The sequence below is a fragment of the Rhamphochromis longiceps genome, linkage group LG8 (assembly GCF_057381845.1).
Source record: "Rhamphochromis longiceps isolate RC_006_pf linkage group LG8, R_longiceps_female_GT1.1, whole genome shotgun sequence".
Classification (NCBI taxonomy): domain Eukaryota; kingdom Metazoa; phylum Chordata; class Actinopteri; order Cichliformes; family Cichlidae; genus Rhamphochromis; species Rhamphochromis longiceps.
The window spans coordinates 32,312,523-32,326,938 of NC_140564.1; the positions used below are offsets into that span (position 1 = coordinate 32,312,523).

The 14,416-nt window shown below is 42.5% G+C and overlaps 1 protein-coding gene across 6 annotated transcripts; it reads left to right on the forward strand.

The window, feature by feature from the left end:
- Positions 1-504: 504 nt before the first annotated feature.
- Positions 505-14,062, forward strand: fads6 (fatty acid desaturase 6). Of its 6 annotated transcripts, none has more exons than XM_085417099.1 (10): positions 505-658; positions 775-842; positions 936-1,008; positions 1,573-1,762; positions 4,058-4,385; positions 7,285-7,451; positions 9,172-9,352; positions 9,528-9,715; positions 11,621-11,800; positions 11,992-14,062. In XM_085417099.1, the coding sequence occupies exons 5-10, from the start codon at positions 4,133-4,135 to the stop codon at positions 12,139-12,141; spliced, it is 1,119 nt and encodes a 372-aa protein (XP_085273225.1). In that variant the 5' UTR covers positions 505-658; positions 775-842; positions 936-1,008; positions 1,573-1,762; positions 4,058-4,132; the 3' UTR covers positions 12,142-14,062. The 6 variants fall into 6 exon arrangements, with proteins under 6 accessions (XP_085273225.1, XP_085273223.1, XP_085273226.1 ...); XM_085417097.1 differs by lacking the exon at positions 1,573-1,762 and adding an exon at positions 2,791-3,946; XM_085417100.1 differs by lacking the exon at positions 1,573-1,762 and adding an exon at positions 2,791-3,946 and having other exon boundaries at positions 775-1,008.
- Positions 14,063-14,416: the final 354 nt, after the last annotated feature.

A 14,416-nucleotide genomic window follows, 5' to 3' on the forward strand; every position in this document is an offset into this window, starting at 1 on the left:
TAGTTTTATTCTGGGTTTGTGTAGCTGTTTTTTAAAACATCTCTATGGTTGTCTTATTTCCCTGTTTATCTGCCTTTTGTACCTACACAGTGTCTAATTGTTAAAACCGCAGAGACTACCTTACTGTCTTTCCTCTATGTTCATTTTCTCACTTTCTAGATTTCTTAGTTTGTTTTATTATCTCTTTGTGTTTGTATCTTTTGTAACTACCTCTCATCTCTTTGCAGTTCGTTTCTGTGTATTTTTAGTTGTTTTTTGCTGCTTGGTTGCTGTTTTTCACCTTTTTGTGGGTGTTTTCTGTCTATAGGTTCAAGGTTCAAAGTTCTTTATTTGTCACATGTTCACACCGTGAAGTGTAGCCTGACACGCTCCTCGACATGTGCAAAATATTATATATAATGTTCTTCCTCTACCCCCCCCCCCCCCCCCCATTTTTGCACATGTCGAGGAGCGTGTCAGGCTACACTTCACGGTGTGTTATACTTTTATAACTATGCATGTGACAAATAAAGAACTTTGAACCTTGAACCTTGTCCCTTTAAGAGCCGCCGTAAGCCAGAGCACGCATGCACTCAAGTTTGTGTCACACTGAGCGCTGTGAGCGGGAGCACTGGAGAGTTAGAGACTGCAAAAGATTCTGTGGCTAGCTACACACGAGGTAAATGTGCTAAAAAGTGTAGCATACTGCAAAATATTGTCACCAGTGTTGTAGTAGACTGTAATTAGCTAAGTTTCTTTAGCAATGACTCCATGTTTGTGACCATTTCTGTACAGTTCTTAACGCGCGACGGGTGCATGTTTAATGGTCACGTGCTGTGAAAGGGACTGAAGAGCGGGTTGGCGTGAGTAGTTACAGTGTCCTAACAGATTTCAAAGTTGTTAAGTTTATACTTTTACTCACTTTGCATAACTCTGTATGTTTCTGTTTGATTCAGAGGGGAGATCACTTGCTGTGTGATTCCTGCGTGTGTACTTGTCCTAGCACAGTAGCTGTGTGGAGAAACCGAAGTGAGTTCATGATGTTCTCCCATAGAAATGTATGTTTAATTAACCCTGGAGGGTCTTGGGTCGATTTGTGGCTATTTTCAAATTTTGATTACATGCCATTTGCACAGTGTTGAATGGAATATAGCGAAAGTCTGCAAAAAAAAGTTCGGTCACATTTACTGTTAAAATTTCAGTATGACTTCCGGAAATTAGCTTCAGTGGCTAAGCTATCGATAAACTTACGCTATCGGACCTAGTGGTCGATTTGTGCCCCATTGAAACCCATTATAAACGCTATTTTTCACGGCAAAAAAATTACGGTCAAATCGATCGTGATCGGTAATGCTTCCGCTTCCGCTTGCAGTACTGGCCTTAGAGTTGTAATTTTTTTATTTGTCCACCGGGTGGCGCCCTTGCTCCACATTTGACCCGGGGCTGGAAAACAGCGGGCTGCTTAAAGAGACCTGCGGGGAATGAAGCGTCATTTCCGGCGTGCTGCAGCGGCTTCGCCCGCTGATCGGGCGGGACAATTTTCGGCCCCAGGACCGTTTGAGGTTGGATTTTTTTTTTTTTTTTAATCAACAGGAAATGACGTATTTGTTGTGACGTGGTACCGGATGTGTGTGTTGGAAAAAGGGGTCCGACGCAACATGCCCCGGTCATCGTCGCGAGTCAACCCGGGAGCATGCACCGATTCCGGCCTAGAGGAGGAGCATTTGCCGCCTGGAGACCATTTTCTGGTCCGGAAAAAAAAAAAAAGGCGATCGAAATGAAGGTTGGTGCCAATCTTTAGTCCATCTAAAGGCCTAATTATAATAACAATCAAATATTACTTCAAATGTTTGTTTTTTTTAAATATTTCGTTTTGTTTCGGGGGGCTAAAAAAAACGGTGCGCACATGTAATTAAACTGCGATTAAAAGGGTTAAAACCCCCGAAATATAATTAAAACTTTACATGGATAGTTCAGGGAGAAGTAGTTTTAAAAGATTGGCTAATTTAAAGTGGAATAAAATATTAATATATAAATTTTTTATAGCACTTTTTGGGCGTGGTCGATTTGTGGCTCTAGGTCCGATAGCGTATGCATTTTTCTAAGATCCTCCCGGGGTTAAAAGAGAGTTTACAGTGCACTTTATTGCCAGTTGACCTGCGAAGTTGTGGGATGTAAACAATGTGTTTATTTGTTTTGTTTTCTCTTTTTTTGTTGTATTTGTTTCTTGACAGGTCACTACTGTTGTCTATACTGTTTGGATTTAACATGTACATATGATAGTTACTGTTGTCTCAGACCCTGAAAGGCAGTTTAGGCTGAGCCAGTGGAATAGTTAAATTTTGCCGTTTCACTCAAAACTACAGAATTAAAACTGTGCTCCTCCGAGTACAGTCGGAGAATAAAAAAGCCCACAAAAGAGTATTTCCTGTGTCCTGTCTCATTCCCCATGACCGGGCCACATATATGTGTGTATATATATATACATGTGTATATATATATATATATATGTATGTGTATATATATACATACATATATTCACCTGCTTGCTGCTAGTACTGCACATTCACCCAATGTGTATATATATATGTATGTATATATATACATTGGGTGAATGTGCAGTACTAGCAGCAAGCAGGTGAATTCTGTACATTAATATGAATAGACATCTGACTATTTTACAGGATAGACAATATAAACATATTTAAAATTAAAGGAATTGAAATGTACATTGTGCCTTTTTTTAGTGTCTGGAAGAGTCCTGACTCAGTCAATTATAGATGATGTGAGAGGGCGGGTGTGTGTGTTTAGGGCACGGATGGCTTGGGGATAGAAGCTCCTCTTGAGTCTCTCTGTCCTTGCCCGGAAGATGCGGAACCTTCTACCAGATTGCAGAAGTTGGAACAGTTTGTTGCCAGGATGGGACGGGTCCTTCAGTATCTGCGCTGCTCTAGTCCGGCATCTCCTGGTGTAGGTGTCCTGAAGCGGGGGGAGAGCAATCCTGCAGCAGCGTTCTGCTGTACGGATCACTCTCTGGAGAGCTTTTTGGTCCTTCACACAGCTGTTCCCAAACCACGATGTCATGTTCTGTGTGAGGATGCTCTCCACAGCGCCTGTATAGAATAGAATATACGCGGGATTCTTCTCCTAGTTTGTCTCTCTTCTTTGAAACTGTGGCTCTTTTGTTTCTCTTAAGCCAGAAAAATGCAATATTTTGCATCCCTAGACAGTCCTTTGGATGTGGACCTTTAAAAATGTGTCCTTCTCTGGTGTTAATGGATAAAAAGCCTGACTCTGATAAGTGCTTGAGTAAAACCAACAAGCCGAGGCTGTGGGAGGATGTGTGTGAAGCTGTCAGGCGGCCTGGTGCTCTTCTGTTCCTCTCTCTTAAAAATTACTCACTCTGTATCTTTTAAAGAGCACACTGCAGTCAGCGTGGCCTCTCTCCAGAGGACAAAGAGGCGCTGACACCAGATATATGTATATAACTCACTACTGACTACTCTCACCTTTACCAACACTTAAACTAGCCAAAGAAATTCTCGCACATCAGCATCTTCTCCTTTTCATTCTGAACATTCGCCCCCTCTCTGCTGTGGAGAAACAACTGAACGGCCCCTGTTAATCAGCCCTCCTTTCTCACTCTGCTTTCCCAGGACATTTGCCAAGGTTACGGGGATGGGAGGGGAGGAGGGAAAGGAGCTAACACAAAGAGAGAGAGGAACAGAGCAGGGGGTGAGCGACATGCAGAATATATGAGAAACCAGAGATGAGCAAGAGTTGACTGTGAGGTAAGCAGCCGCAGCAGTTTTGAGTTGCTGCGCGTGTGAGGAGGATTTTTGGATCCATCCCATCGCAGGCCAACCTTACATCTTTGGGCAGTGGGACAAGAAATTCCTCTGCTGCTGGACTGCCCAAGGAGTCAGCTGACAGGGTGGAACAAGAAGAAAGAAATGAGGAGGAGGAGGTAGGAAAGGAGGGTCCGCAATGCTCTTGAAGCAGCAGGAAGGGGGCTGGGCTTCTCTGACAATACACACTGTTGAAATGCTAACTTTGACCTGTGTACTGTGTGCTCAAGCTGCAGGGTTTATCAGCAGCCGCTCACAGGAGGACACAACCTGCATGGTGACTTTACTCTAGGCCAGTGATCAGGATGCAGAGCGTACAAGATGAGCGGAGGGATGAGAGGGAAAGAGGAGGAGGAAGAGGTGATGAAGAGATGTTAATCAAGACGAGAGGGGACCCAAAGATTAAGAATGGAGGCGCAGGAGCTGAAGAGGTGGAGGAGTCTCTCATGATGGAGCTGACGAGGCTGGTTCAGAAGGTGGTGAAGGAGAGCAGCTGGTGGGAGAGGAGGGGGGTCGATTGCAGTATCCTGGCAGCAGCGTTCCTCTGTCTGCCACCTGGTGAGGCACAACGTCATAGATGTGATTGCACCTGCATAGATGAGTTATTGTTTTGGAGGGTTTTATCATTTAAGAGACAATTATTTGTGTCAGTTTGTGTTTCTGTAATCGACTCAACCAGAAGCTCAAAGCCTGGGAGGCCTCTCTTACTGCAAACTTAGTAAATAAAAGATGGCCATAGCAGCTGTGATGTCACCGACTGGTTTGTAAAGTTTCACATTAAACCCTCAAATTGGGCAGTTTAGCTATGCTGGAATTTGTTTGTTTGTTTTAGAGAGCAGAAGTGCTAAGTTTTCATTTTACCTGGTTAGCAAAGTGCGCTCACACAGACAGAGATACAGAGATAGTATTTTAACACACAATTAAAATACTATAAGTTTGCTCACCCAACCTCAAGGGAAGAATTTTTGACTTTCTCTTATGGCTTGCTCTCTGACAATGCAAGGCGTAACATTAGCCGTGTATAGTAATTGTACTGAAAATGCTCCAAAAGGAACCAATAGAACAAACAAAGTAGCTTAGAGGTTCTATTTTTTGACTTTAATGAGAGGGGGTGGAGCCTAGCAGACAGCTAGCAGCTACATTCACCTGTACGGGGATGTAGGCCTGCTACAAACTTAGTGTAAACAAAAACACGTAACTTTTTTATAGATCAGCCTGTAAACATGTCGAACATTTTAACTGTGGGGCGTTTGTGGAGCCGGCCTCAAGTGGACATTACAGGTACTGCAGTTTTGGGGACACTTCTGTGTTGCTTTAACATTTTAGTCCTGGACGTTGCTGCTTGTGTTTTACTTGGTTAACTTTTTTTTGACAACTTCCCTAAACAATGCTGGCTCTGAGGACCAAATCTGGTGTTTTGCAGTCTTCCTGCTTTCAAGTCTGCGATAAACATCGGATAAAGTTTTTGAAGCTTTACCTAAAAATTCATCTGTCATATTTTGACATAAAGAAGGAAAAAACAGACTAGATAAATTTTAATAATAGTGGGAAATGATTCCTCCAAAGTTGGGAGAACAGTGCACCATCATAATAATAAAGTTCAGGTGTTTTGCTTAATTTTGTCTGTTTGAAAGTCATAGTTTTGAAAAGACTGGTCATAAAATAGCAGCAAACAGACGTAAATCACAAAAGTCACAGTGATATCATGATGACTCAATATTTACAACTAAAACTGTCTCATTAGTTAATTTTTTATTTTCCAGAAATACACAGCGTAGCGTTTTCTCACCGTCACCCCTCAGTCTGGCTTTGCACATTCATGGAGTCTCATTTTATGTGGGTCACTGGTGGTCAGCTACTGACCTCATTTTGGACTGCTGTCTATTGTGACTCACGTCACTTGATCATTGGATCTGACAGCTTTAAGGTTCAGGCTTGATTCCAGACTCTTAGACGTAGCAGTAATTACCACGGATTAGTTCTGCAGCAGCAGCAGCAGGTCTTTGTAACTGCTTTTTTGTGAGTTTTACCTAAAATATAAATCATGGCCAGTATAATTCATATGTCGAAATGATTCAGAAGTAGATGTAGTTGCAGAATGAGGCGGACGGGTTTTCTGTCACTGTGTAGCACCGAGCTCGTGACTTATCACCTCGAAATAGGCTGCTTTGAAATAGGAGGTGCGTCATATTAGCAGTTTTACTGGGTTAAAAAGGGAATGTGTCACCTAAACTCTGCTGTCAAAGGCAGCCAGAGAAGTATCAGCAGCTACAATGTCTCATGTGTCTAATTAGATGTAATCCATCCATGCTGTTAACATTTGTGACAAAAACAGAACTGACTTTGATTAGTGGATTTAAAGCTTCGTCTCATGTTCATCATCAGCCTGCTTCTACTGTATGCAGACACTAAACTATAGTAAACAGTACACAGTGACAGTGGAAGGAAGCCAGTGTGGTAACAGTGTCCGCCTCCAGACTGTCATCCTTTCACCTGAGCTTCCTGCCCATCATGCTGGCTTCACATTACATAGTTTGACTCATGGTAAATGTAAGCATTTATTCTGATTGCTTTTCATTTCCAGTTCTTGCAAAGGTTTACTCTGATCATGTGACTCATCACTTGAGCCTTGACAGAGCAGGGAATAGTGAGCATGTTCTATTTAAAAAGGGTCTCAGGTGCTCTGCCAGCAAAGAAGGTATAAATTAGAATGTAATCTAACAGGCAGGTATCAAATTTATGTTTTAGTGATTCGACTCTGAGGGAGCTGGATCAGCAAGTGGGGGAATAGGTGGAGAGCAGGCAGGCAGGTGGAGTCCTGGTAAGCAGTTCCTCTGATTGCTGAGGTGGTGCAAAAAGGTAGACAAACAGGGTTCGGATGAAGTTTCCAAGTGAACCACAAAAGACAGATTTTACAAAGGCGGCCTGAATGTCACTACGCAGACAGAGATGGTGCTGTGACACCGCCTGTCCTTGATATACTCCTGATGACTTCACTGCAAACAGGTGCAGCAGGGACTCACACCCAGAGGCTCTGCCCCAGGGTGGAAAAACCCAACAAAGCCAGGCCGTCAACCCCACCTGAGAATAATGAAACCCAAACCAGTCATGCTGAACCGTAACAGGCAGCAAGGAAAATTTTAGAATCACAATTTATTATTGGTTACCTGTCCTGCTTTATTCAACAATGAAAACACAAAAGTAAATCTTTAAATAGTCGTCTGATGTCTTCCTGTTCATGGTGGCTATGAGAATGTTTGCTCACTGCAAACACTTATTGGCACTGAGCCTCAGCTGTCTGCTATCAAAGGCTGAAAGAATGTGTGTGAGCGATAACAGTAGATGTATACAGTCAATGCAGCAGTAATGCAGTGTGTGTCCTGCTGCCAGTCTAAGGTTAAAGAGTCAGCATCTTTAGGATCTGTAGCATCTTTATTCCCTGCGTTCTGTCTTGCAGCCTTCCTGCTGCTGGGCTCCTCGAGGCTTCTGGGGTTTTCTGCGGGCGTCCTGCTGATGGGCGTGGCTCACGCTGTCATCACCGTCAAGGGGACACATCTGGCGAGCCATGGGGCGCTGAGCGAGTCGCAGGCCTGGGGAAGGTTCTGGGCCGTCTTTTTCATCGAGGTGAGATGTGCAGAAATAGACTTGAAAGGCTGTCATTAAGTACCTGCGGGCAAAGCTTCTGTATTCTCACACGCAGCTCTGTAGCTGTGTGCTTAGAGCAGCAGTTGGACATTTTGGGACATTTGTTTTTTCCCTGCTGAGGGTCATTATCATGAATATGAAGCTACAGCTGCTGTCTTGTACTGCACCGGGCTCCCAGTATAAGATAATGGATTATTTTAAATTGTGAATCATGCAAATCTACTCTAGTAGAATCTAAGAACAAATACAGTTGTGGGAAATAATGAATTGACAACAACCAAAGATCCATAAAAACATGTTTTTAATTGATTTGCATGTCATCGAACGACGCAAGTATTTGATCTCAGAGCAAAACATGACTTAGTACTTGGTGAAGACACCTTTGTTGATGCTGGTCACCAGGTTTGTGCACATCTCAGGAGGGATTTTAGCCCACTGATGTGGGCTAAATGAAACTGTGTGAATCCCTCTTGGCTGCCGCCTGTCATCTTGAAGCTTCAGCTCCCTCTGCAGATCCCTCTCTACCCTTAGCAGAAAAACAGCCCTAAAGCATAATGTTTCCACCTGATCCAACACATTTCTCATGATCATCCTCACCCCATGAGCAGCAACTGTTACCTCCTCACCAAGCTTCTTGCTGATGGTCTTGTCGGCCATTGCACCCTTGTCCAGCTCTACAATCTTGTCTGTCTCTCTATTAAACATGAAACTACCATAAGAACTAGAGACTCTTCATCTCTTGATAAGTGAAATTCAGAAGTAGATCAAATAATAATTTCTCTTACTGTATGTAGAGCTAGAAATGAGAAGAAAACATCACCACTTAATTTCTAAGTGATTGTATTATTCCAAGAAACTATGTAACAGTAAATAGTTGCATCATTTTAAATGGATACAGCTCTGAATCACACCCTCCTCATTTGGTGATTTGCTCACAGTTTCATCAGATTAGGATTTCATGACTCTGTTTTTCCAGGACTTTTATGGCTGGATGAATGTAACGATATACACACTGAGCTGATAGCAGCGCTCTGATTTCACCAGAGCTGCCAAAACCTTCATGTATATGCTGTTCATTCTGAAGAGCCTCTGTGAAATTCATTAAAAAACGCAAATGGTTTTCTTTACACATTTTAAAAACATTGAACATAAATGGTTCACTAATCTTTGCAGCGCGTTGTTTCAGCCTCTGAGTGCCTATGCAGCAGTGTCCCACCAATATCCTCCCCGTCTGGTGTGTATTTCAGTGCACTCTTCATCTCCACATGGACACAGACCTTGTTTTATTTAGGATTTAGCGGGTTAGCCATCACTGATCGCAGGAAACACCACAGGTGTAATTAAATAAGCAACAGACTGACAAAATATTCCAATTTTTCTTAACAATATTGGAGCACAAATGTCTTGGACCTCCTGTGTTAGGCACACAAAGCATGTTTATTCCTTCAACCCCAAAGGTTACAACCTGCTATAAACAGCAATGTCTGCAAGAGTGAATGAAGCAATGCGCATTATAAGTGATATGATTAAGAAGCTTTAATGACCTTTGGTTGATTATTAATTGCTAAGAATATCCAAATCTCTTCTGACCATTGTCCTTTCCAGCTGTTAGCGGAGCTTGATAATGTTCATTGACTGTTTCATGTGCTCCATCATTGCTGGTTTATTGAACACCTCCACTTGTTCTTCATCCCCTCAGATCTGTGGCTCATTCTCGGCACGAGCCGGGATTCAGGGCCACATTAAGATGCATCACGCTCACACTAATGTCATTGGACTGGGTGACTCCAGCGTGTGGAAGGTGCCCTTCCTACCTCGCATCATCTACCTGTTCATAGCCCCCCTGGCCGTGCCGATCATCACTCCGCTTGTTGCGCTCGGTAAGAGGAGCCAGAGGACCAAAGACGAGCCGTGTTTGCTTCAAGGTTAAATGTGAAACTCAGCATAAAGTTGAGACACTTTTTAAACCTTGTGATCCTCCTCGAGTCTCTGTCTTACTTGTCTGTGTCACTGCAGTGCGAGTTTACTCTCATGCACACTCTCATGGTTTTGCAGCTCAGCTCAAAGGACAATCTTTGGCCCACATCCTTAGGACCATCCTGATGGTAACCCTGGGCCTGTATTCACAGTACTGGCTGCTCATCAATGTCTCCGGGTTCACGTCGCCTTACGGAGCATTGCTGTGTATGCTCGTGTGCAGGGCGATGTTCTCTGTGCCGTATATCCACGTCAACATCTTCCAGGTGAGAACACGGTATCTGTAGCTGAGAATTCAGCCTGCTGACACCTATAAGACACAGTTACAGTGAATTTTGTTTGTGACGTCTTGTATTTCATATTCAGCTCAAAATGATGTCATTTTGTAGCTAAAATATTCAGATAGCTGTGAAGCTCTGATGTATGTAGTTTTAATTGGATTATGTTGGTGTCCAATTAGTTTCCAACTAGTTTTATATAAAATTTTCATGTCTTTGAACAGTGAGAGAGCAGTAAGATGACAGATATTAAAATAAGCGCCAAGCTTTTAATGATCCTCCTTCTGAATATCAAGATCAGTAAAAATGACTCAAAGTGGCTGACTGGGACCATAATCTCATCAAGAAAATGTCTAAGCGATTTCCCCCTGCAGGAAAAAAGTGTATTCCTCATCTGGGTGTCAAGAATGCCCTTGTGACTGCTTTCACAGCATATTGCTGTGCTGATCATTTGAATTGAAGTGACACTCTGCCAGTAATCTCTGTGCCGTAGCTAAACTGTGAGAACAACCTAAAAATGCAGGTTTTCCTTCAAAGTAAAAGTTGTGCCTTTTGAAACGGTTCACTGAGGTGCAGCTTTTACTTTTTCAAGATTTGCCACCACTGGAATACCAGCAATACCACTTCATCCAGCAACAACCAGCCTCCAGGAACTGCTGCCACACAAACGATGACCCTGTCGTGCCCAATATGTAGTAAAACTCTTGAAAAATGTGCGTTTGAGAAACCTCGCTAGTGTCGAATATTGCTGCCTAGTGGTCATTAAAAAGAAAGCACACACGTCTGTTACCCAGGTTTTGTTAATGGCATTTCAGATGTTCCTACTTCCAGTTAGATTCTGGATTTGTAACATAACTGATAGAAGCACTAGATCCAAAATAAAACAAGAATTATGCTTTATTTTAATTTTATTTTTTTAAATAGTGTTTTTAAATGGCCACATCTTAGAGAACTTTAGATGATTATGAATAGATACATGTATCTCATCAGTATCCATTAATCGCCACACCACATACCTTTATACTCTTTGGTCTTGAATTGGGGAAAACATAAGTAATTTATGCACATGTATTCGTCACTTCTCACAGATTTATGTGCTCGGTTCATGTGAAATGATCATAAGGGTGTTTTTTGTAACAGGGTCTTTTGAGGAGCTTGAATGCAGCATTGTGTTCTCAGAGCAGGCAGTGAACTAAAGGGATAAAAAGAAACAATTCATGCATGATTTTCCCAGATGGATGCCTGCAGGTCATTGTGTATTGTTCGGATCAAAGCGTGTGAAGGTGGATTAGAAAACACAGGTTCTTGAAGAGAAGTCAGCAGTGTACCAGTGGAAAGTGTTTGTTCTTGCTGGGGGGTTCGGATCAAAAATCTGTCCTCCCAGCTCTCCTGGGGTTTTGCTGGCCGACGTCCAACATTAACCTCCACCCCACCCCCACCCTGCTGAACTCCATGATCTCTGTCTGACGATAATCTTTGAGACTACACAGAAATTACACTAAACACTTTGTGTTGTAATACAAAGAATCTGAGCTTAATTTAAATATCTTTTAGTGTTCCCTAACCATCACACCCCTGCCAGCAGTCTGAAATGCTGGTAGGGTCGTGTGCATGGATCGACGCTTTGTGTTGTTCGTACCAAATTCGAGCCCTAAATATCGCAGCAGAAATCGAGACTCATGAGACCAGTGTTGGGAAGCTTGTGTGAATTGCAGCTTCAGTTTCCTGTTCTTAGCTGACATGTCTCCGTGCCTAAATTTCAATTCAATTACAATTCCAGGTCTTTTATTACTGACGAAAAAGACTGTAGTTAAACAGGTGTACCTATTAACATGGCTGGCAAGAGTACAATAGGCCACATAACTTGTGATGCCAAACTGTTTCTAATTGCAGCATATCGGTCTGCCGATGTTTTCTCCAACTCGTCGACCAAAGAGGATTCACCAGATGACCCACGGAGTCCTGAACCTGCCGCGAAACCCTCTGCTGGACCGGATCTTTGGACACTCGCTAATCAACTGTCACGTGGAGCACCATCTCTTCCCCTTTCTGTCAGACAACATGTGTTTAAAGGTGGGACATCACAGATGAATATATTTACCTGCTTGTTGCAGAACTGTTGGATTCTTCTGCAGAGCAAAGGGCACAAACAAAACGAGAGCACACAGTTTAAAAAGTGACCATCACAGAACTTTGGATAATTATTAAATTGCTAAATGTATTTACGTATTTCCCACTATGGTTACTTTGTTCCTCTTGTGCAGGTGAAACCTGTTGTGTCCAAATACCTGACTGAAAAGCAGCTGCCATATCAGGAGGACACCTACTCGTCCCGCCTGCACCTGTTCTTCCACAAATACCAGGAACTGATGGTGTTTGCCCCACCCATCACAGAGCTGGTGGGGGTGCAGTGACAGAGGGAGGGCGAGCAGAAGAAAAAACCTGTTCGGACTAATGACCTCAGCCGCTCAAAAGCACAAGTATTTCTGCTGCCGCAGTTTGAACCTCTAACACACGGAATAGGACCTGAATCGATGCGCAGTTTCTAATCTTAGGAAATTAACCCCACGTCTTAACGATCATATCAACTGAATGAATATCCTACACCTTTAGAGCTCATTTAACACAAAGAAGAATCAAACACTGGCCTGACTGTAGACACTGGGAGCTGAATTAAACAAAGCTGTGCAGCTGACCTGGGGCCTGCCTCATGAACAAATACAACAAAGTGAGCATTGTGTGAAGAAATTGTAGAGTCCTGCTTTGAAAATCTGAGACAACCCGAGCACTTTGGCTAGAAATAACCTCAAAAATAAGAATGTTTCCAAAAGTAAAATAGAGGACAATACTACTTTTGGGAACATCAATGGAGGGGTGACGACCATTTGTGTTTTTAAAAAAAGATGTGACAAGAAATAACATAAAATGTTTAAACTGAGGTTTAATCTGCACCACATTTACTCTAATATTTAGGCTATTTAACCAAGTGTGCAGCTCCTTGCTGTAAAAGAGACCCCAAGGGGAGCAGAAGCAAAAAAAAAGTCATGAAAATACAACCAGTTTAATAAAACCACAAAAAACTGATGACCACGTACTCAGGGTGGAGGTGTGGTCTGATACTGTGGGAAATGTCTTTGTGTGCAACAGGATGACAGAGTCAGAACGAAATCATTGACAGATTACTGCAAACATCTCTTATCTCTTAGTACTTTCACTGATACACTTCTGTTAGGTGTAAAGGAGACAGGTGTAATTACGTTGCATTTGGGTGCAGTGGCCTCGGACAAATAAATCAAGACTTTTTGTCAAATCTGTAAAGAGCGTTCAGCAGAAACTGTTGAATAAGTTTCTTTTTACCTACAGGACATCAGTGAATTCAACCCAGGCTGTTCAGAAATGGTGCTTAAACCCGTAAAGTTTTGCTCACAGAGCACTTGACCCGACACTGCAGGGAAATCTGAACTTGATAAGCTAACTTAGCCAGGGGAGGAATTCATTCATAATAATCTGCATCATGAGGCAGGCCTCTGATCTCATCCACTGACCAATGGCAGAAGTAATGACAATGATTAATTTTGGTTTTTCTTTTTTTTTAAAAAAAGCATCTGTAGCTCCTGGACTTGAGGTCAGGGATGTAATTGTGTGTGTGTGCGTGCGTGCGTGCGTGTGCGTGCGTGTGTGTGCGTGTGTTTCACATAATAAATTCTAACATGAAGTTACTGAAATAAAAATCATGCTATTGCTTTTTATTCCTGTAAACGAATGAGCTGCCTGTCACCCCTGCTGTCGCTCTCCTGTTTAACACTTGGGCTGTAAATGGGGTGAAAATGTGACTTAAAAATGGACGAATAAAGGCTTTGTTTCATACTCTGACACAGAGAATACCTTAAGCAACTGTTTGAGACACTTAAAGTGTAGCAGAAGCAATCAGCCAGCCCAATATTCAGTTTTAGTAAACTCTTAAAAAATGTGCATTTATTCAGAGATACTCTGGAGCATGTTTTATTTCTGCGCTTTGATTATAAGGTAAGCATTTGCAGGTAACTGAAAAGGATTTTATTCAAAGCAGCATTCGGGAAAGCCCGGAACTTTATGACTGCTAACAGAGATGTGGGACATCCCAGAGTGCTGCCCCTCAGAAGAGAAGCTGATACATGAGTACACAGAACAACAGAAATCCATTAGTGCAATAAATAAAACATTATCTGTCGAAGAAGGAAAAAGAAAGGAGAAAGAGGGCACACAGCTGTAATAATACAGCCCTGTTAAAAGGCTTATTTATTGTAGCTGAGGCTTCCCCGAGCGACTATAGAGTGCTTTTTTTTATTAGGTAGATACCGAGCTGGTAAAAGGGATCTTAAGATATCCAGATTTCAGAGGTTACTCAAAAGCAAATATACAAAGATGAGTTTGTAGCTGCTTCTTAAAGGCCACCTCAAAATCCATGCATTCTCCAAGTCAGAGTGTGGGGATGCTGTTCCATCGTGTTAGTACCAGGTGGCAAACCTGTCACACCATGATGTGAAGAGCCGATGTTTAAATGATGCAAGATGCTGATGAGCAAGTGCCTCTCACTCTGATTGGCCCTTGAGGCAGGAACTCGTCACTGTGTACAGAGACAATGAGACAAACAAGAGGACACAGATTCTTCAGCATCTGTGTCATAAAAATTAGACATCCAGCAATGAT